This window comes from Thermobia domestica, chromosome 7 (assembly GCF_964235325.1).
Source record: "Thermobia domestica chromosome 7, izTheDome1.hap1.1, whole genome shotgun sequence".
Taxonomy (NCBI): domain Eukaryota; kingdom Metazoa; phylum Arthropoda; class Insecta; order Zygentoma; family Lepismatidae; genus Thermobia; species Thermobia domestica.
Genome location: NC_137460.1, coordinates 211,014,946 through 211,038,360, shown reverse-complemented (window position 1 = coordinate 211,038,360; position 23,415 = coordinate 211,014,946). Strand labels below are relative to the sequence as shown.

The 23,415-nt window shown below is 36.9% G+C and overlaps 1 protein-coding gene across 6 annotated transcripts in view; it reads left to right on the top strand.

Annotated features, from left to right (window-relative positions):
• The window catches only part of LOC145690709 (uncharacterized), a 174,852-nt gene that overhangs the window by 28,187 nt on the left and 123,250 nt on the right, over positions 1 to 23,415 (top strand). For 3 of the 6 annotated variants that reach the window (XM_081765874.1, XM_081765877.1, XM_081765873.1), the window contains exons 3-4: positions 6,359 to 8,032; positions 19,868 to 19,968. In XM_081765874.1, coding sequence (XP_081622000.1) covers positions 6,359 to 8,032; positions 19,868 to 19,968 — 1,775 coding nt within the window. Of the gene's footprint in view, positions 1 to 6,358; positions 8,033 to 19,867; positions 22,745 to 23,415 lie in introns of those variants that run through there. The other 3 variants (XR_014132262.1, XR_014132261.1, XM_081765875.1) reach the window with 2 other exon arrangements.

Below are 23,415 nucleotides of genomic sequence, written 5' to 3'. Positions count from 1 at the left end.
AAAACGGTGACCCATATGAACAATCTTTCGCAATATCGCTCTTTAGTTCTTAAAGATATGTCGAACGAGGTACCACTCACCCCATGTCCATATACAATTTTGAAGTTCGGCCCTAGGTCCCATAAGGGGAGGCCCTGGGGGCCACCGCGACAATATCAATTGATGTGCCCCATGACATTTTCTGAGTTTTTCGTCGGTTCATTTATAATAGTGATACTGGACGTTTTATCTGATACACGTACCATGTCTTGGCGGCCATTTTGAATACAGTGACAGATATGAAATACCTTTTGCCACAACGATTTTTAGTTTTTAAAGACCTATCAAACGAGGTATCACTCGCCTCATATTTCCATTTAAAATTTTAAAAGTTGGGCCCCGGGTCCCCATTAAAGACATACCTGGGGCACCGCGACACCACCATTCGATTTGCCCCAGTACATTTCCTACCGGTATTTGACTTTGTGTTTGGTTCATTCATGTTCAACCGCTTTCATATCAGTGATACTAGACGTTTTGTCTGATATTGACAACACATCTTGGCGGCTATTTTGAATACGGTGACCGATATGAAAAATCTCTTGCCACAACGCTTTTTAGTTTTTCAAGATCTATCGAACGAGGTATGACTCACTCCATTTAAAATTTTAAAGTTGGGCCCCGGGCCCCATGGATGGCACCGCGACATCACCATTCGATTTGCCCCATGGTATTTCCTATTTGAGTTTTTGTTTGGTTCATTTGTGTTTTTGAGATATTTCAGTGGAAAGATTAAAATGGACCATCCTCTATATATATATATATATATATATATATATATATATATATATATATAGGGTGAACCTGAAAGATGTGCAAACTCCGGGAGGTGATTCGTGACATCAAAAGAAGACAAAAGGTTCTGTCACATGGTCACATGTCGAATTCTGCGTCGTGTACGCTGTGCACATCTTTCTATTCCGTTCCAATTGTCAGGATTCGAGTTTCGATTCGAAGTTGGCACCCCTGTTGCTCGTATATGATGCAGAATTCGACAATATGCAAGGGGACTTTTTTTTTTTTTATGTCCCGAAGTTCGTGCACATCTCTCAGGTTCACCCTGTATTATTGTTTTCACTGTATAGCCTATAAGTAAATTCTGACACAGAGTTTGTGAGCCAACTTCCACATCTTGATAGGTAGTTCAATATCCTAATAGCATACAATGAGAGTTCATTTTATATATGGATACAATGAGAGTAGAAAATACAGGCCACTATTCAAAATGGCCACCTTCGGGACTCATACAGATCAGAGGTAGCCAGTTATTAATATTAATATCCGCGCATTAAGAGGAAATTTCGCCAGTGTTTGTATGAAAAAGTGCTTCAAATTATTACTGTGTTCTTTTTTGCAAGTAATGTGAAGGAAAGACCACTGTTCATAATTCAGAGCGTTCAGATTCAGACTGGCATAGAACCAGAAAGACAAGTTCGTCTGGATAATGCCGTTCCAGTCTTCTGGGTTCGAGTTATTAGCGAATGCCGAAACCTACTGAAGGCTCAAGTCTTGAAGACGAAAGATAGTGTTTTGAGATTATTTACTATTGTCTCTTATATTAGTATACTGTGGCCGGTGTTTTGATTGATCGCAGAAATGGTGCTTTAGTATGTTCGTAAATCTGACTTTTATTTTATTTAACTTCCCCTCCCCCCCCCCAAATTTTAGTTTCAAACTGGACATTTTGCTGATAGTTTGCACTTTCTTAATTTGATTGAGATTCAGCAGATTCAACAATAACTTAACTGCTAAAAGTATACAGGAAGCCAAGTGCATGTGATTTTTACATATATAATAAATCTGGTTACTCCTGTAAGATTAAATCTAATTTATAGTTGATTTTCTTTTTAAAGGTTTATAAATTAGTATCAAATAAGGAAACAACAATCAACTCGAGATCGTATTTGAATTAGGTGAAGAAATGGTTTACCTAAGGAAACTTTGGTTAAAGTAAACTAAAGTATTTCGATTTATCGTAACTCAACTAATATGAAGTCCCAGCGACGTCGAAAAATAATTGGATTTTTTTTCCATATTAGAATAAATTACCATTGAGTCGGAACAAAGTTGCGAAGAAATTTGGGTTTCAAGTTAGCTGCAAATCATTCGTAGATATTCAAGAATATTTTCCGGGTTACTGAAATTATTTGTGAACAGTACTGTACATGGTCGTCAGTCTGTCAGTTCTTACGTTTACATGAGTAACATAGAAATTAGAATAAAAGATACCATTATCATTAGGTATTCTGTCATTATTGGCAGGTCACTTGCCGCAACTGACAAGCTTCTATGCTTCATGATGCTCAGCTAACCTCTCCGTCTTCACGTACAATTTTTCTGTTTTAGGGGCCGCAGTGGCTCTGTGGTAGAGCGTTCACCTCTGGTACGTGGGATCCCTGGATGGATTCGATCTCACGCCAAGTAAACTTTGTAGTGGACAAACACCGTGTGCATGTGTTTTCTCGCTGCGACTTTCTTCATTCCACCGTTTCATTCATTTCTCATCACCGTCTTCTTTAGCCTACACTGCATAATCATGGAACGTATCTGTTTTAATATCTTCCATTAATGGTAGTCTCCTTTGCCCCCTTCTCTTTCAAGGGACGCAAAAGTTCAGGATTCCGCGGTTTCTACCATTTTAAAAGTACGACAAAATACTATTAAAAATAAGTGAAAGCTATTAAGAAACATCTTCAGCAGTAGAAAGAATTGTTATATCAAAACAGGAAACCAACATTAAATTTTGACGAATGCAACCTAGACAAGAACTGAAATTTTGTTAAAAAGAACTTCATGCAAAAACTCAAAACTTCTGACTCTAAATTGTATTATTAGCACACTTGTTGAGGTTTGTACATAGATTGTAAGACGAAGCAATTTGTCTGTGGATTACATAAGAAGAAGAAGAAGAAGAAGAGGAAAGAAAGTAACTCTAGTGAAATATTTTAAATTGCATAAACGTTGTGGAAATAATGTCGTCTTTGATTGTTTGGAAAGCTCTGCTCTGTTTAAAAACAATGAAAAATAACTTGTGGAGAAATTGAGAAAATTTGGTAGGTAATAAGAATAAGTAATGAAGCAGTTTTTGAAAAAAAAAGAGAGGGAAAAGAGAGAAGGACAATGTTGGGTGTAATTGAAAAGACAAAATGAAACTTGCTAGTACATTTGATGGGGAAGAAATCGTATTCCGATAGATATAATAGAAGAGAAAAGAAGGAAGAGTAGAAACTGAGTCCAATTTGTGAGCAGTATTTAAGAAGACAATTCTAATGTGAAAAAGAACAGATTATTGGAGGATGATAATGCATAGAAACCTTGTAGTTTTAGCAAGTGCGTTAAAATTATTCGAATATACGTTATTCGCATATTTTTCTGCTGTTATCCGAATATTCGTTTTCAGTACCTAGTCGAATAGTTATTCATTATTCGAGTAATTGTTCGAATGTGTATTCGTTATTCGAATAATTATTCGTTTTCTGAATAATTGTTCGTAGAATGAATATTGTTCGGGTATTCGAGTAATGAATAATCGAAGAATTCATTATTCGAATTTTAATGGGACTAGTGTTGACGCAAGGAACCAGTCAGTAAATGGTAGAAGATTTATGATGATTGTGGCCATAATTTTGTCTCTTTAGTTGTTTAAACCTCAAATGTTGCTTTTAATGCGAACTCTTTTAGTATACAAAGTGTTTCAAAATGTTTATCATGGTTATAATGCTTTTTAGTATATATTACAATTAACTAAGAATTATAAATAATACATTAAATGAATACATAAAGAGCAACTGAGAAGTTTTGTACGCACGCATGCTCATCCACTGTTTCCTCAGTCTACCGTTAGAAACCGCTAGTAGTAAATATAGCGACTAGTGAGCAGAAAGCTTTTTGGTGTTTTACATTTTGCAAAGACTGAATATTTAAGTTAGTTACAGTGGAATGTGCTTTCCGTATTAAGTTAATTACAATCCACCAAGTGATAATAACATCCGTGGATGGCAACATCAGTTTGAAAACACCGGCTGTCTGTGCTAAGGGAAGAGTACGAGACAGCCAAGAATGACTGAAGAACGTGTTGAACGAGTGAGAAAGTCTTTCACGCGTAGCTCCGAAAAATCAGTTCGGAAGACTAGTCGTGAATTAGCAATTCTAGTGACGTCTGTGTGGAGAATTTTAAGGAGATTAAGGAATTTAAGAAAGAGGATTGTAGCAGTTGTTGCAATGAATTAGCAATTCTAGTGACGTCTGTGTGGAGAATTTTAAGGGGATTAAGGAATTTAAGAAAGAAGATTGTAGCAGTTGCTGCAATGAATTAGCAATTCTAGTGACGTCTATGTGGAGAATTTTAAGGGGATTAAGGAATTTAAGAATGAGGATTGTAGCAGTTGTTGCAATGAATTAGCAATTCTAGTGACGTCTGTGTGGAGAATTTTAAGGAGATTAAGGAATTTAAGAAAGAGGATTGTAGCAGTTGTTGCAATGAATTAGCAATTCTAGTGACGTCTGTGTGGAGAATTTTAAGGGGATTAAGGAATTTAAGAAAGAAGATTGTAGCAGTTGCTGCAATGAATTAGCAATTCTAGTGACGTCTATGTGGAGAATTTTAAGGGGATTAAGGAATTTAAGAATGAGGATTGTAGCAGTTGTTGCAATGAATTAGCAATTCTAGTGACGTCTGTGTGGAGAATTTTAAGGAGATTAAGGAATTTAAGAAAGAGGATTGTAGCAGTTGTTGCAATGAATTAGCAATTCTAGTGACGTCTGTGTGGAGAATTTTAAGGGGATTAAGGAATTTAAGAAAGAAGATTGTAGCAGTTGCTGCAATGAATTAGCAATTCTAGTGACGTCTATGTGGAGAATTTTAAGGGGATTAAGAAATTTAAGAATGAGGATTGTAGCAGTTGTTGCAATGAATTAGCAATTCTAGTGACGTCTGTGTGGAGAATTTTAAAGAGATTAAGGAATTTAAGAAAGAGGATTGTAGCAGTTGTTGCAATGAATTAGCAATTCTAGTGACGTCTGTGTGGAGAATTTTAAGGGGATTAAGGAATTAAAGAAAGAAGATTGTAGCAGTTGTTGCAATGAATTAGCAATTCTAGTGACGTCTGTGTGGAGAATTTTAAGGGGATTAAGGAATTTAAGAATGAGGATTGTAGCAGTTGTTGCAATGAATTAGCAATTCTAGTGACGTCTGTGTGGAGAATTTTAAGGGGATTAAGGAATTAAAGAAAGAAGATTGTAGCAGTTGCTGCAATGAATTAGCAATTCTAGTGACGTCTGTGTGGAGAATTTTAAGGGGATTAAGGAATTTAAGAAAGAGGATTGTAGCAGTTGTTGCAATGAATTAGCAATTCTAGTGACGTCTATGTGGAGAATTTTAAGGAGATCAAGGAATTTAAGAAAGAAGATTGTAGCAGTTGCTGCAATGAATTAGCAATTCTAGTGACGTCTACGTGGAGAATTTTAAGGGGATTAAGGAATTTAAGAATGAGGATTGTAGCAGTTGTTGCAATGAATTAGCAATTCTAGTGACGTCTGTGTGGAGAATTTTAAGGGGATTAAGGAATTAAAGAAAGAAGATTGTAGCAGTTGCTGCAATGAATTAGCAATTCTAGTGACGTCTGTGTGGAGAATTTTAAGGGGATTAAGGAATTTAAGAAAGAGGATTGTAGCAGTTGTTGCAATGAATTAGCAATTCTAGTGACGTCTATGTGGAGAATTTTAAGGAGATTAAGGAATTTAAGAAAGAAGATTGTAGCAGTTGCTGCAATGAATTAGCAATTCTAGTGACGTCTATGTGGAGAATTTTAAGGGGATTAAGGAATTTAAGAATGAGGATTGTAGCAGTTGTTGCAATGAATTAGCAATTCTAGTGACGTCTGTGTGGAGAATTTTAAGGGGATTAAGGAATTTAAGAAAGAGGATTGTAGCAGTTGTTGCAATGAATTAGCAATTCTAGTGACGTCTGTGTGGAGAATTTTAAGGAGATTAAGGAATTTAAGAAAGAGGATTGTAGCAGTTTTTGGAATAATTACTCCAAACGTACTGATCTTGCCTATCGACTCAGTGTGTGCCGTCTGACGAATGGTGCTCACATTAAACACTTGTAGCAAAAACTGTTTGAGTTCCTCTTTCATATGATGCATTATTTAAAATTGTACGTTAAATATAATAAACTCTACAAAATCTTTAAACCCCGATGTTCTTTTTGAAACACGTTGTATTTGAACACGGGGACTTCTTATCTATATTTTTGGTGTTGTTATTGTAATAATTATTCATTTATACTTATTTATTTTGTTTTGTTTTTCTGTTTCAGATGTTCATTGAAGCGAATCCCTAAACGTCCATCCTGTAAACATGCGAATAAATTTCAATGTCAGTTTTTAACAGTCAAAGACATTATGTATTGTCGTGAGTATTATCGTAGTCTACCTAATGTAAAGAAACAGAATAGTTTTATTTTAGAACACTGTAGACCGGACAAATTAGAAAGTGGTCATTCACAGAAAATGGAGTCTCGTGCATATGAATGTACTCTGCTAAATGAAGATGGAAGAGAGTTGGTTGTCTGTCAGTATGCATTCTTAAAAGTTTTAAACATAAGTAGACGTCATCTGTTAAGAGCTTTTGCCAGTCAAAACTATGAAGTAGCAATCGAAGTAAGGCGCAAAACCGTGAACTCATTCCTTAGTGCTTTGAAAGGCTGTGAGCAGCACCGTATGAAGAATAAATGTGTGCGTACTTATTTGCCATCCTGCTTAAGCATCTCAAAACTCGGCAAAATATATAATCTTACGCAAGTTGAAGAAGGAAAAGTACAGTTGCAAGTCAAACCGGATTATTTTAACCGGATTTTCAACGAATTCAATTTTATTAGTTTTTGTACTCCGGCTGCAGATAAGTGTAGTACTTGTCTGGAACTAGAAGTGAAAATTAGTGAATCTACGTATGATACAAAAAAGAGTAGTGAATTACGTATTGAAAAAGTGAGTCACGAAAAACTTGCGAACAGTTTTTATGATCACATAAAAACAAAAGTAAAAGGTTGCTTTTTAATGTGTTTCGATTGCCAGAAAAACCTGTTGTTACCTAAAATTAATGAACATATGGCGTGTTGCTCATATCAACTGTATTGTTATAACTTATCTGTTGTTACAAATGTGTTAGCAGATTCGTATGACCCTTCCAAAGTCTCCATTTACACGTGGACTGAGAACGAAGGAAAGAAGACCTCGAATGAGGTTGCGTCTGTAGTGTTTAATCAACTCGTTACTGAGAATCTTTCTGGATACAAGAGTGTCCGTCTTATAGCAGACGGATGTCTTGCGCAAACCAAAAATACCAGTATTCTTACAATGTGCGCTATATGGCTGTCAAATTATGCTCCTCAAGAACTTAGCAAAATTGAACTTATTTTCCCCATTCCTGGACATTCTTTTCTTCAGTCAAAACGTGTTCTTTGGTTTATTGAGAAGGAGCTGGATAAGATGAAAACAGTGATTTCTGTTGGTGAATATCACTCTATATTTGGTAAATATGGAGCAGTGAAAATTCTTGGAGAAGACTGGAAGGCCTACGATTGGAAATCCGTAGCTGAACAATCAGTAAAATCGCGAGAAGACCTTCACTTCAGGATTTCACATTGTAATAAAATAATCATCCGTAAAACACAAGGAGGAGATATCACTGTTAAAGGTGAACTTGCATATGACATTGAAACCTCAGAGGAGAGACCCATCATTAAGCCAGGAAAATCCTTCGCTAATATTAAACCGACAGAAATTCCTGTTGGCGTTCCCGTGAACAAGGACAAGCTGTGCGACGTGGACAAACTTTTAACCAAGCATTTCGGTAAACAGTGGCGGCAGTTAAATAAACTTAAATGGTATAAAGAAATCTTCGAGAAATTTGAAAGTGATAACGATGAAACAGTGTGTGATAAATGTGAGTGTTTTTATGATCCAGACTTCGAGGAAGCAATGGAAATAGAGTGAGTACAAAGTGTGAATAAATAAATAACATAAGTTATTATATAAACATTGCTGATATTATATTATCAACACTAATTTCTTTTACAGAAGAAGCTTTATTCTGGTAATATTCCAGAAAATAAGGTTGCATCTTCTGTTGTTTATGTGGTTATGTATTTGTTATAGTTTCAGTATACACAAAATAACGCTGGAGTAACACAGAAAAATCTACTGCTGGTATCGAAGCCCGATGTGGTTTGTCGGTCTGTTTATCATTTGAGCCACCACCGACATTGTAAGTTTTTTTCTATCTTGTTAGTTTAATCCTTCAATTTCTACAGAACCAGCAATTTTATAGTAATAAGTAATCGAACAGCGGTATATTTAAACTCAATGTTCAGTTTTTAATGTGAAACGTTGTTGTGTAGAAAGCAATACAAGTAAACTCCATTGCGTTGGATTGTCCTCTGCCAATGTTTTAGGAGAAAGACAATTGTACAATTCCTTTCGACGCATTTGAAGGCTGAAAATTTGTGCATCCGAATTGTTGATAGTTTCAAACCGTCCTCATTGTGGGAAATGCGTAAGGAAGTGTAACAAATGATAATCTTGAAGGGGCAAGATCTGGGTTATATGCAGGATGTTGTATCAGTTCGAATCCCTACCATGCCTACAATTTCTGGTTAAACAAGTTATGACGGTGGCGTGAGATGTTGTCAACCTGAACCAGAATCCTCTTTCTGTTGACCAAAGCCGGGAGACCAGTTGCATACTCTAGTAACTTCGAGCGCGCTTTATTTGTGAAGAAGCAGAAGAACTGTCGTGAGTTTGTAGTCGGGAGAGGCTTTTCAGAAATGGTACAGCCCATGTGTGTTGTATTTGTGACCATTCTTGCAGCTTTCCAGTTTTGATGCCCAAATTGACTACCAGTAGGCAGCGTATCCTTGGGGTACACGTCACTACAGACTAATTTATGAGCCCATTTCTGTGCTGTATGTTTACACTCTCCACAGAGGCTTGATATTTGGTTTTCGTGACACAGTAAACCGCACAGATATACTCAGGAATTATAGCAGGAGTTCGAAGTGTGGCTAGAAGAATATTCTGATCTTAATGTGATGTGTGCGGATGATTCAAAAAGTGAATTCTGTTGACAATGTCTTCATCACGGAGCAGCATAGCTCAGAATTTAGTGTGCATCATCTTTGCTGTTAGTTGAGCAGTGAATACTGCACAGTTAGCCGTGCTCTTGACCATGCGCTTCAAATTTCAGTACGTCTTGTGCTTTTCTAGACTGACTCCCAAAGCGTTATTAATAGAGTGCAGAATGTCCTTAGTTAAAACATTCTCTTGCAAAACAATCTTCTGAAATATCATCATCTACAGCAACACATCTGTGACGTCCTGTCTCCTTGAGTGCGTTCAGGACATTCTTGTGAGATGGTATTAGTTACAGCAACACGGCTATGTCGTGGTTGTTTGCTGAGTGCCAGAACATGTCGGCATTCGAGGAAACAAGCATGCTGACTCAGCAGGCAAGAACGTCGCATTGGGAGATGTTGCACTGGAGCACTCTCTCTCATGTCCCGAACTATGTACCTAGTTATATCATAAATACTGTCACAAAGTTTGGAGTAGCGCTGTAGGGATCTGGAGTGGCACAGTGCTGCCATCTGTGTATAAAGCGGAATATGCATGTAGTGTGTTTGACTATTCATGACATACGTTGATATTGTACTGAGTTCTGATGGAGTGGGGCGATTACAAAAATCGTGTAGCAGTAATTGCACTACACAAGGTCGGGAAGACAGCAGGTGAGATTTTCAACCACCTGAAACTCCTACAAATCAGCAAGATTCGTGTATCGCGCCATACAGCGATACACCGAGACTGGAACGGCAGCTGACCGCACAAGGAGTGGTAGACCACGAACGGTACGAACCCTGCAGGTCCAGAAAGCAGTCGCAGCAAGAATTCGAAGAAATGGTGTTCGAACACACGTGATGGCTGCTGAAATTAACATCAGCAGAAATTCCATGTCTCGTGTGCTCAGGAGTGACCTACATCTACGGGCGTATAAGAGACGGACTGGTCACTTTCTGACCCAAACATTAATGTCGCAGAGGTTCCTTAAATCAAAGAGACTTTTGCGGCGTTACACCAACAATCTGCACAGAAAGATTCTGTTCACTGACGAAAGGGTGTTCACAATTGAGAACGCCTACAACGCCCAAAATGACCATGTGTATGCCACGTCATCTACTGCAGCTGCTGAGGCAGCTCCAAGGGTTCAGAGGGTACATCATTCTGCCTCAATGATGGTTTGGTGGGGAGTGAGCTACTCAGGCACAACCCAGCTACATTTTTGTGAACAAGGTGATAAAACATCTGCCAAGGCGTACCAGGACACAGTGCTAACACCTATAGTGAAACCACTGCTACCATGTTACCTGGAGAAAGGTGTACCTTCCAGCATGATTCCGCTCCAGGCTACAAAGCGAAAATAACCTAGGACTGGCTGGCACGGAACGTCCCCGACTTCGTTTCTACCGCTGATTGGCCTTCTACCAGCCCGGACCTTAACCCGTTTGATTACAAACTTTGGGCAGTCTTTCAGGCAAAGGTCTGCCATAAACGGCATCCATCTGTCTACAGTCTGAAACAATCCTTGACCGGAGCAGTGAACAATTTTCCCATGGACGTGGTGCGTAATGCCATTGACCAGTGGCCGGACAGACTTCGTGTCTGCATCAAGGCTGGGGGGGGGGGGGGGGACATTTCGAAAAATGATTCGTGCGTCAGGTGTACAACATATCAAGGTAAAACATGGCCAAAATAAATTGCCTTGGTGTTAATACTCGGTGTTATTCACATTCAAACTTGTGACAGTATTTATGATATAACTAGGTAGCTATTTCGCCCATCGGTTGCGCTGTTACTGGCAAGCGGATTGCAATCAGACCAAAGATAAAATAAACCATTATGTAAAGCCTATATTGCGCAATTGGCAGACGTCGCGTACCAATCGCAGATATGAAGTGATCCTGGCGCGCTTGTGTATCGAACATACCTAATTCATTCCTACTTATTGCGTGATATCAACCGTCTCTATTGAGAAGACTGCATCGTCCCACAGATTTCTTGCTACATAAAGTCCACAATACTCAAAACTTTAGAGAATGGACTGGGGGATAATGCTGCTTTCAGTTACTCTATGCTTCGTTTCGTTCGTGAGATTGGAATAGTTGACGTTCTCTGAGGCTTACATTTTCAGGCTTTACTTTATTTGCTGTATTATTACTGCTTTTATTTTTCTTGTTATATGTTTCCTATTTGTTCTTTTAGTTTTATTACGATGCCTGTTTTAATCTTATAGATTTTTTTGTTCATTGTATATTTTCCTGGAGCTTATGTTAGATTTAAATTTTTTTAGGAGTCTTATTTTTGATTATTGATTTTATGTCGAGTCCTTTTTTTGAAGAATATAGATCAGCCATTGACCTTTTCATGACGGGGACAAAAGCCTTCATGCTGATTTTTCTATTAAACATAAACCAATCAATGAACCATTGTAATTGTTCAGCACAGTTGTTCCCAACCATTGCACGGCCATCTGAACGAGTTCCCATAATACGAGTTATGATATTTCATCATGTGCTCAACAAGTCCTTTGTTTTTTCAGGCAACAACAATGTAGATTTAACACAAGAGACTGTTCGTGGATACATGGTTAAAATACTCGACTTTGCGCAGAATATAGTTTTCACTTCCGGTGCGAGCTCATGATGTACGGATTCCGCGTTAAACTGTAGGTCCCCATCTTATAGAACCTTATTGCTGAAAAAATGAACTCCAAGTAAGTCAATTCCTATTGGGTTAAAGGTCGCTGTTGGGTTAAAGGATAGTCGATATAGCCTTGGGGCTGAAAAATGAAATTGAACTCCAAACCAATCAATCCTCGTTGGGTTAAAGGATAATAGATATAGCCTCGATGTTTCAAAATGAAATTGAATTCCATACCAACTAATCGCTGTTGATTTAATAGTTAGCATTCTGGGCTTCATTGTGGGAGATCCGAGTTCGATTTTCGATGGAAATACATGTAGTGTGGATTCTACGGAAGGTGTAGGTCCGAGTCTAGCCTTAGTACTGAAAACGAGGGCGCGCTGGCTCAGTGGTAGAGCGTTCACTTCTGGTGCATGGGGTCCTTGGTTCGATCCCAGCTCGCGTCAAGTAAAATTTGTGGTAGTCAAGCACCGGGCTTTTTCGGGGTTTTCCGTTTCCTCCCACTTTCTTCATTGTACCATTTCATTCATTTTTCATTATCGCAGTCTTCTTTAGCCTAGCCGGCATACTGTGGGACGTAAAACTTAAGGATGTCATTTCATTTAATTTTCAGTACTGAAAACTGATCTAAAATTCGAAACAAACTAAAAACAAAACTTAGCTTGGAGGGTACTGTGTAATTCTCAATTTTGAGTTTAGCGTCCCTTTCAGTATCGAGACTATATGAGACGTGGACCTACAGTTTAACGGGGAATCCAAACTACATGAACTCCCGCCAGGAATGAAACCCGAGTCTTCCAGAGACGCGTACGCTAATCTCTTACCCACGAGGAGCTCTTTTAGAATCCCCAAGTTCAAACTAAACATATCCCAACAATAGTGCGATCGAATAGGAGTTGCATTATTCTAGCTCAATAAGAGCAGATGCGAGACTTCTTAGAAACAACATACCTAATTTAAATCAATTTCCTTATTAGAAACAGAAAATGAATAGGCAAACGCAGCACTGAGTTTTAATATGCCTAATCAGTGAAATAAAGAATAATTACTAAACAGTCTCGGAAGTAACGTTTGTATTAGTACAAGGAAGTGAGAGAAGTCATACAGATAAATCAAAGCAGACAGAAACATTACTGATGCTCAGGCAAAATGATAGTTCTCATGACGTGATAATCCTTGCTTGAAATTATGTCCTGTTTGATATTCGAAGCAATTGTATTTGCTAATACTTCGTTGTGAACTCTATAAATGATTTTTTGCGTGGTATCCCCACATGTTGTTTGATTTTTTTTTGGGGGGGGGGATTGATTTCAGTTTAACGTCCCTTACAACAGGGAAACTGTATGAGATGTGCATCTACAACTTAACTTTGAACCTTAACACATGAGCTCCCACCGGGAATCGAACCCGGATCCCCCTCACCAAAGACACGTATGCTAACCGTATAACCATGGCAGATGCCGTATGAGTAGAATTACAGGAGGCTCCAGCGCAGAGGCGTAGTTAATTTTCAGCGTTCCCTCATGACGAGGTGTGCATCATGCTTGCTCAGAAATATTTTAGTTTTAGAATATCAAAACCTGCATTCCGTGATACAGTTTTAGGGTATGAAGTGGTTGAAAAGTAAAATAATTATGGTAGAGATGCAAGGGCTCGGAAAAAAACCGGCTTTTTTGAAAAAAAACTCGGTTTTTTCTGCTTTGCTTTTTTGCTTCGGAAATTTTGGGCTTTTTTCAAAATACTGCTTTAAATTGATAAAACAGACTTTGTATCGCTTCTCTATAACACAAAAAATCATTTAATTAGTGGTTGATGCTAAATCGAAAATAAACTATGAATTTCGAAAAAATATTTCAAACAATTTTTCTTCAACATATTTACATTATGAATTCCACAGGATTAACCAATGTATATAATAAAAATTTTTTAACCTCCTATATACAAAAGTAAGCAGAGTTGGCAAGAACCGTGGTTGTTTTTTAATATGCCAAAAACCCGTTTTTTGGGGGATGTTTAAACCAGGCTTTTTTGGTTTAAGCCAGGCTTTTTTGACTTAGATTTTTTGCTTTATGTATTTATATTACATATTCACAGAAATAGCTTAAGTTTGTTTCGCCTTGATGTTATTATGCAACAGCGGGGTTATGCCGGAAGAACTCCCATAAGCTTAAAGAAGTGCGGTCAGTAAATTTCTTAAGTTGAGAATCTCCCGCCCTAGCCATTGGGAAAATCCCGTCATTACTTGAAATGTAAGACAATAACGGGAAAATCCTGTTTTTGCTTTGCATGTAAAATTTAAAGGTCAACGTACCATAATCAGTACGCTAAAACTGAGGTATTAAATTACAAATTTAGTACCGGTACGTAGATATCATTGAAAGTCCAATCCAAGCTAATGTTGGAAGCTACGTAGGCAATCGATAAATTTTGCCAATTTCTATCAATATATTTAAGCAATATTGGCTTCTTTATAAAACAACACGCATTTAGGCATGTAGAAATATACAATTTGGTTTGTTTCGTATATTTAGGCTTAACATCCTTACGAAATACCGAGGTTATCAAGGAGAAGACTTTCGCTTAAACTGACATCCGAACCGCTACTTGGGTTACGCATGAAAAAAGGATTGTGGTTCGACCGAGAATTGAACATGGGACACCTTGATTAAAAGGTGAAAGGGAAATAAAACTATTGCAGGTGGTTTGATATCTGGAAACGTTACCATGAAGTTCACACGATTCGCATTTTTCATTCTTTTTATTTTTGTGGTTTAAACCAGTTATTAAAAAAAAGTTGGTGTAAATCAGCCAACCCTAAAAGTAAACACTTCTTTTTAAAGAATACACAAATAATTAGCAAAATAGTATGTAGTATTTTTAGTTCAAAATATTCCATACCCTCGTTTTGAAACAAAATAAAATTAAAATAAAACATAAGAGAAATACTTAGATTTATATGATACACTTAAAGGCTGCACATCTAGAGCTTTTGGTTCTGTATATTCTTGAAATTCTACAGTTAAGTTTTATAGAACCACCATCACAGTTTACCCAATCCTCAAGTTTTCTGAATTTTTAACAAGAGGGATTCAACATATCATTACGGAACACCCCCCCCCCCCAAAAAAAAAAGACTACGGAATATATTTAAGTTACGCTAAATACAACTGCACAACAAACATGACTGAGTGATTAGCTTTTGCGCTTCTATCGGGAAGTCCGGGATTCAACCAGCATTCGACCATTCTGACAAAGCTTTTCTTCATTCCATCTGTGAATGTAGAAATAGTGCGTGTACTGTGAGTTGGGGGACTTCCTTTTTTATAGTTTTTAAATCGTTATTATTACTAATTACCAGCAGTGACGGTTTTGCGAAGGTTAGGGGAGCGGTCTTTCGGACTGAAGCCCGTTCCCCAAAGTTACGGAATATCTGCAACAAACGAAATATCTATTATTTATGCCTTTACTCATAAACTTTAAGCTCCCGTCAAATAAAAATTACGAATGTTTAAAAAAACTAAACATTAGTAAGAAACCCTTCTCAAAATACTTTTCTAAATCCGCCACTGATTCTCAGTATAAAATGATTTTTAAAGTTGTATCCGGAAGATTATTGCTAAACATATAAACGAAACGAAATATTAGTTATGCCTGTACTCATAAACTTCAAGCACTTCCCAAATAAAATTAGGACTTTTTAGAAAACGAAACAATCAGAAAAAACCCTCCTAAAGTACTTTTCTAAATCCGCTACTGATTATTTGTATAAATTGGTATTCAAGGTTGTGTCCGGAAAATTATTGCTAAATCACTTTACAGCTACAGTATAACAGAAATGTGGAAGTACGGTTTGACGGATATATTGAAAAACGTACGCTTTGACGGATAAATAGAAAAACGGGCAAGTTTAACTTTTGCGCTAGAAGCTAGAGTACTAAAAGCTCTTAGAAATGAAACACGGATGACAAACTAGAGAAGAAAAAAGATGTCGATAACTCAAAAGTTAAAATAAAGTTAAATAGCCTCTAAAATTACCCTCAAATACTACATTCTTCATGTTAGCTTTAATTCGTAAAACATGTGCTCCATCCATCTTGATGGTGAATTTCAGAGCGAAATATCACATTCAGGTCATGGAATTTTTATCTAATTATAGAATATACTATAAGAAAGCTATTTAGGTAGAAAAATCATGAAGTTGAAAAAAGCCAAAATTTCCAAAATTCTCGTTTTTTTCCCAAAAAAGCCGGCTTTTTATGTGAAAAAAACCATCGATTCAAAAAAGCCGGCTTTTTTGCATCTCTAAATTATGGCAGCAATGGTACTTTTAAGATATAATTGAATAAGAAAGAAGGATAAAATCAAGAGACAAGGATGCATATAAAAAGTAAAGTAGAATTATTTAGTCCTAAGATATTAGTGAAATATAACATTGCGAAAACTTAAAACATTACTTTGAATATAATAGTATGAAAAGTTAACATAGAGTAAATGAAATAGTTTGATGTCATGCTTTAGGAGTGGATTGGATTGGATTCTGAATTTAGCAACGAGTCTGTATTTGACGTGGACCTACATTTTAACGTGGCATCCGAACCACATGAACCGCAAACCATTCCCGCCGGGAAACCCGGTCCCCCACGGCAATCGCGATGTCATGTTTGAGATATAATTATATAACAAGAGAAATTCCCCTTGTTTTTTGTTGGTGCTAATTTATCGATTACCTCCTCAAAATTTATGCTGTCGATAAGAACCTGCTCCAGATTCAGTAAAGCCAAAGCTGACAATCTTTTCTGTCCCATGAATGACCTCGGGTAGGACAAGGTAAGTGTTAACTTACTAAAAGACCTATCACAACTGGTAGTGGATGTTGCAATAGTCAGGAAACGCTGAACACTCCCATACTACGTACATACCGCACAAAGAAGCGAAGCAGGTCCCTTGATATCGAAAGCTTAACATCAGCCATTATCTTGAGAAGCATTTGGCAGTCCATTATTTCACTGAACATCTCAAAGCAATCCAAATCTGTATCATAAAAGCTTCCCACAAAAACGCTTCTCCTTTTCAAGCTATTTTCATAAGTTGTCCACATTGGATCCTTTATATCTGAAACGAAATCAAATCTAGAGTCCAGTTTTTTCAGGCTGATAAATATGTTTCCTATTTCTGGGCGTATTTTATCAATCATACGTTTTGTCAGTCATAGCATCACATTTTCTGCTGTGAGCCCGAGCCCCCCGTCTGCAGCTGTTTCTTCAGGCATGTTTCTCTTCCTCTGTCACGTATCAAACTGTACATCACAAGCACTGCACAGTTTTTGCTTCTTCGGGAGAAATTCCTACATTTGACATACCCTTCTAACGTATGAATATCTTGAGCCGCATTATGGAAATGGATGGTGAGAGTCGGAAGCCTTTTTTTTTTTTTTTATTACTGTATGTGGTTCGTGTCCTGCAGTTCCCTAGGAGGGCTTAGGCATTTATGACAGTCCGGGATTCGATCCTCTATATTTTGGACGTCTCCTTTAGACTTCAATAGCAGTTCGGACTTTCTACCAAAGCCGACCATATAAGCACTGGACAACACAATTCAAAGTTCGAGTCAGAACATTATAGGTAATTGATATAAAGACTGATTCTAATTGTATTCTAAATGCCGATACAATTTAATAATGCGAAAATTATTATGTTGTATAGGCATTAGTTATTTATGCTGGAAAGAAAAGTAGATTAAAATATAAATTTATATCTTGATGATTATTTGATAAAGGATATCCGAAATCTCACTTTTCACTTTATTTAACAACACTGAAACTGCACAAACACACATTACATTACATTTTGGCACTTCGATTTAAATAATTAAATATGATAATGTAATTTTACACTTGGCCCAATTATTGTTATTACATTCGCGGAAGACGCGGTAGTCGCGAGCCACCGATTGACTTCACTACATCGTGCGTTTTTTTTTTTTTTATTATTTCGCACTTTCACTTCTCACTCACTTTGATGGCGGAGAAAAATGATTTCTGGCGATTCCAGGGGGATGTCCTTAAGGTTGGAGGGATGAATTCCCTTACTTTCCATTTTATCTTCCTTTGGGTGGTCTTGAAGTTTTTATTGTGCAGTTAGCTCCTTACCGGCAAGACGATTTTAAAAGTAACAATTACGAACAAATGTTTTAAACTTGGATTTTGTTTCTTCCGCAACGTTTTCGTTATCAACGCACCATATATTTAATATTGGTTCATCATTGCACCATACAAGTTTTAATGCGCTAAACACTATAATTAACTACATAACAAATGTACCATAGTTCGCGTAGTGTTGTCCATCTGCTCATTCGGAGCTGACTGGCTGGCTCTTTTTTTCCATCTCCGTGCTTCTACCAAGCAGAGGCGCTCGCAAAGCAAACTGTTGATATCAGAGCTAAAAATAACTATGACAACCTATAGGCAGGAATTTTTGGAGACGAGAGGGCCCACCAAGACTTCCGTCGCAGACGCGACGCACACCACATATGCATATTCGTCTGTTTGCTAAGAGAAAAATTCTTTAAGAGTGCTTTTATACGAGGTCAAGTTAAAATTTTCTTCATTAATATTCGATGAGCTGGACCATATGATTACATCTGAACTCGGTCATTCTTCAGATGATAACGAATATTACAGAACCAAAAACTCAAACGTTAAAATCAGATGTAACAACTGAACTGCATCATTCGTTTCTTAATTTTCATCCTGATCATCTGGAATATGTTTAGATAGTTGATCATGTATTGGTTTAACAGCTTCTACTCGGGCATTTCAAGGAGTTTGACAAACATCGTATGCGTGGGTTTTCTCGGTTTTTTCCCATTTTCTTCATTCCACCATTTCATTCATTGTCATCACCGTTTCCTTTAGCGTACCCGGCATAACTGTTGGACGTAAAAGTGAAAGATTGCATCTATATCACCAGTGAAATACAAAATGAAATAAATGTTACAATTCAACTAAATACAAATTATAAATAAATATTAATAAGTGGCTGTTTTTAATGTGTTACAATATTACTTATCTTGATGAATATTTTCTTTTTAAATTGGTCGTAAGAAATGTACATTTATTCTATGGAATCTGAAGTGGTAAATCTACATATACATTGCAGTCAAAAAGTTGCTCAGCAGTGGATTATGCTAGAGAAATGCATAGAAATTCTTCACTACAGTAAATGTTAAAATGACTTATCTTAGCTTGAAGGGACAGATTAATCATCCTACACATCTTTGCGAACATTCAAAGTAAAGATCAGTAATCGATAATTTTTTGGTACCTTATACGTTGATAGCGTTCTTCAGTACTTCAATAGTTTTAGTTCGATCCTGATATTGTTGAGCGAACACTGTTAAACCACTCTTCAATGAAGAATGTTGCGCATGTTCTCGATACTTGTCATCCGCACGAATCACGTGTTCAACCAAAAAACCTTTTTGTTCTGTTGATAACATTGTAACACACCTGTACTACTCGATATTCAACAGAACTGTGACTGATCTTAGAGCACAGCAACTGCCTGCAATGTAACTCGAACCATCTTTATTGTGCCGTATATATATTGAGTTTAAAGTCTAACTTCGTGCCTGTCTGTATCGGACATTTGCATAGCATAGCATAGCATAACATAACATACACATACACAAGGATTAAAATGAATGTTCCAATCCTTTTCTGACAATTATAAATACCTACACCTACTGCTAGCAACTTTTTGAACACTATATAGGGCGGCCCAAAAGTAGTATACACCCCTGCATTGATCAAGTATAACATTCTAGCTTATAGGTTTATTTGTTTCAGCTGTTCCGAGCGTAAGATATAAGTAAAAAGACATTAAGAACAAATAATGAAGAAACTAAGTCTACCTGATGGATAACAATAAGAAATGATATAAAAGCAATGAGTTTATGAGTACGGGACTGTATACTTACTTTTGGGACACCCTTAAATTATTCGTTTTAGTATATTATTGGAATTCATATGAAACAAGTGCACATTCATTGGAAGTAATTTTAATTTTCAGGTACCTGGATGGACGTGAAACACCAGTGAAAGAGAAAAAAACTAGTGGGTTTGCAAGCGGTGACAATGTACCGATTGAATATAGCAACCCTGCTAAAACCAGTAAGTTACTCTCTCAAGTCGAATCGCAAGCTGTAGGTACAAGTAAAACTGTAGTAGTTTCTTCTTCTGAGAAGATAAACTCTGCTTTTATGTGTAATGTTTGTCAGCGTACTTTTATATCGGATTCAGTGTTGAGTATTCATAGAAGCATCTACCATAGCCAGTGTTATACTTGTAAAGAATGTGAAAAAGTATTTTCGAGCAAACGCCCTTTAATTGAGCATCAGAAAACACATATTAAAGAGAAACCAGTGTTTCAGTGTATGCAGTGCAAGAGGATATTTTCTTCAGAAATAGATCTGAATCGTCATATAGAAATTCATTCTGAAGAGAATCCGTGTTCATGTCGAGCATGCAATGAACTTGCGAAAAGTTCATGCGGTAAAATTGTAAAACACACTCAGTTCAACGAGAATGGTAAGATGAATACAAAAAGTAACATGAAACAAATAGGAGAAAGGACTTAATAAGAAATACAAAGTGATCGAAATGTCACTCAACCCATGGTTATACTGCAAAAGATGTTGAAAATAGTCGCTATTGACTGCTTCACATATGTGTGCCCTTTTGATCATGTTCCTAAACACACACTGGAGCGTTGCACGTGAAATGTTGCCCAGAGCTTGTTGAATGTTGGTAGCAGTTCTTCCAAAGTATGCTGATGAGTGTTGTAAGCTGTTGATTTCTGCTATCCCCATAAAAAAAATGTCTAGAGGAGTAAAGTCAGGAGACTGGAGTGGCCAATGACTTGGAAGTGATGCACATTGATAACACCGATTCCAAATACCTCATTGTCACTGTTGTATGGGAGATTGTAAGCCCTGTTGAAATCAAGTGCTTTCCTCACCAGTTCTGTGATTAGACAACGTGCTCAGGGAATCCAGCAGACCTTTCTTTCTTGCTGCACTGATAACCGTGGTGAGAGCCATTGATCTGTTACTTTTGTGGTGTCCTCTGACACCCTCTTAGTCTTCTTGGAATTTATCGTACGTATATTTAATGGTTAATTTAATCGGATATGACTTCCTGGAATGTGCCATCCCATAGCTTGTAGCGGTGGTTTCGTAACTCAAATTTGTTCCAGAATGCTGTGATATTGTACTACGAGTTTCTTGCCTGAATTATCACCACCTGTCACCTGCAACAAAAAGAAAGCAGATTAAATATTTGCACGATAGATTGCGTGACTTTTTTGATCACTCTGTATAACATTTGCAAAGTGAAAGCAAACAGAGTAAAGTTCTCAGTTCAAAGTTCAGTTAAGTTTATTATCTTTAAACAAGAACTGCCGTAGACCTACTCTTTGCACCTTCTAAGTCTATCCTTGAAGGCTGTGACTGTAAGATAAGATTTTTGGAGTATGTGTATTTATAGTTAGAAACCATGTTGTAAACTCAAATTGCGTCAAATAGTATCGGTGCTCAGGTATATTTAAAAAAGTTAAACTTTATTTTAATTTTGAAATATAAATTTGATTGTTTAGTTGAGATCTAAGTTAGATTTCTAGTCTAAATGAAATTCAAATTTTCAATTTTTGAAAACAGCAAATATCACCCAACATTAGTTTCTGGCCCAAATGTGTTAATTGACCATATTTTCTGAAACCAGACAAATTTGTATTTCTTTGTTTGGTTGTTATAAATTTGCTTTTTACAATGTCGCACAAGAATAAAAAGAATTGGAATGTTCAAAAATATTTCAAGTTGGTGCAGAAATTTCACTTATAACATGGTTGCTATTGAACTCCTGAATAATACGATCCCCTGAGCTGAATCATTGTGTCCGTAGACTTCCCTGTTTCTTGCATACCCTATCTTTCAAACACCTCTACAGAAATAAATCAGGAGTGCAGGGAGGTTATCAAATGTCATTAAACCGTGATATGACGGACCTGAACGCACTTAACGGACGCAGTGCTGTTAAATAGCCGTGAGAGTTTTGGCTGTATCGCATAGAAAGTAGAAACCATTCTTATGTCTATCTTCTCTAAGTTCATCAGTAACTTTTCAAAGAAAAGAGGGCTACAATTCCAAACCAGTACTACACCACATTGTTACCTTAGAAGAATATAACTGTTTGTAAATGTATTCCTTGGAATTAACAAATGTCAATACTTTATATTCTGTTTAATCACGGAATTGATCAAACCCAAGTAGGTCGCGTTACTTATGACTATGCTATTCTTTCCCTTTTTGGCATGTTATATGCGAGAGGCTAGATACCTTTAACTATATCACTGTATTGCGAGCGGTGATTATATTTAAAAAGAAATATAAGTAAAGAGCTAGTATTCACCGCAAACCAGAGTAGCGCTTTCGGAAATTCCTGTTTCCATATTCAGCTTAAGAGTTCGAAATGGTTACAAAACAAGGGAGAGAAATATGGCTAGGGTTAAAAAAAAAACAATTTAAAATATGTGAAGCACACAACTTCTTGTCAACACAAACACATGTTACTGACCACTCACTGATCACTGTTCAGTGTTTTTTGTGTTTGCTTCCAGCTGGCGAAAATACGTGATAAGAAAGATCGCTCCAAATCGCATTAATGTCTCTTGTGTCTGAATTAAATGCAGGTTTTTCTTTATGAACAAAATAGGCTTCCTTAATTCTGCTTTTAGTCATTGTTTTTGCTCTCTATCAAACGTGAAGTAGCAAAGTTATGATGATTCTCTTTGAAGTGCTCGGTCATTCTTGTACAAATATTCCTCTTTGTTTGACCTATATTTGTTTTGTTACATTGAAACAGCGCGCTACATCGTTGAGGGTCAGTGAAATATGCTTTTAAAATTTATGTATTTCTCTATGGGTTTAGGGGGAACTTTTGAAACCTTGATGTTATGTTTCTGTAATATCTTCTTAATCTTTGCCGAGATGTGTGGAACCAGAGGAACATCAATCCATTTGTCAGGCCCGTTGATGGTGGGGATCTCCTGTTGTACATGCTTTTGAACTGTTGCCGTTGCTTGCCGTTGTTGTCTATTTTCTTGTCCAATTTTTATTAAATATTGAATATCCTAATTAAGGTCACCAGGGAGGTCTGAAAATAAAAGGGCTCTCCTTAAGAAGTTTTTTTCTCTCTCTCTCCTCCAAATATTCAGTTTTTGAAGCCATGACTGTGTTTATTTGAAATTAATATACTTTATGCCAGCAGAAGGTTTGCGATATATTGAGGTAACGAACTTATTGGCATCTTTTGATAGTAACGTCAAGGAAGTTAAGGGCTCCATTTTCTTCAAGTTCCATAGTAAACTTAATTCTACAGGGTGTGTATAGGTCACGAATGTCACGAAAAAGTCACGAAATCAGAAAACTGGCATGAAAGTCACGAAATTTAGCTTTTGGGTCACGGTTCTTTTTTAACTGTGCAAAACTAAGTACAGATTAGAAAATGTTGTTATATAAAACGTCAAAATTCACTACCAAAAATGTCTATGGTCGGCTTTAG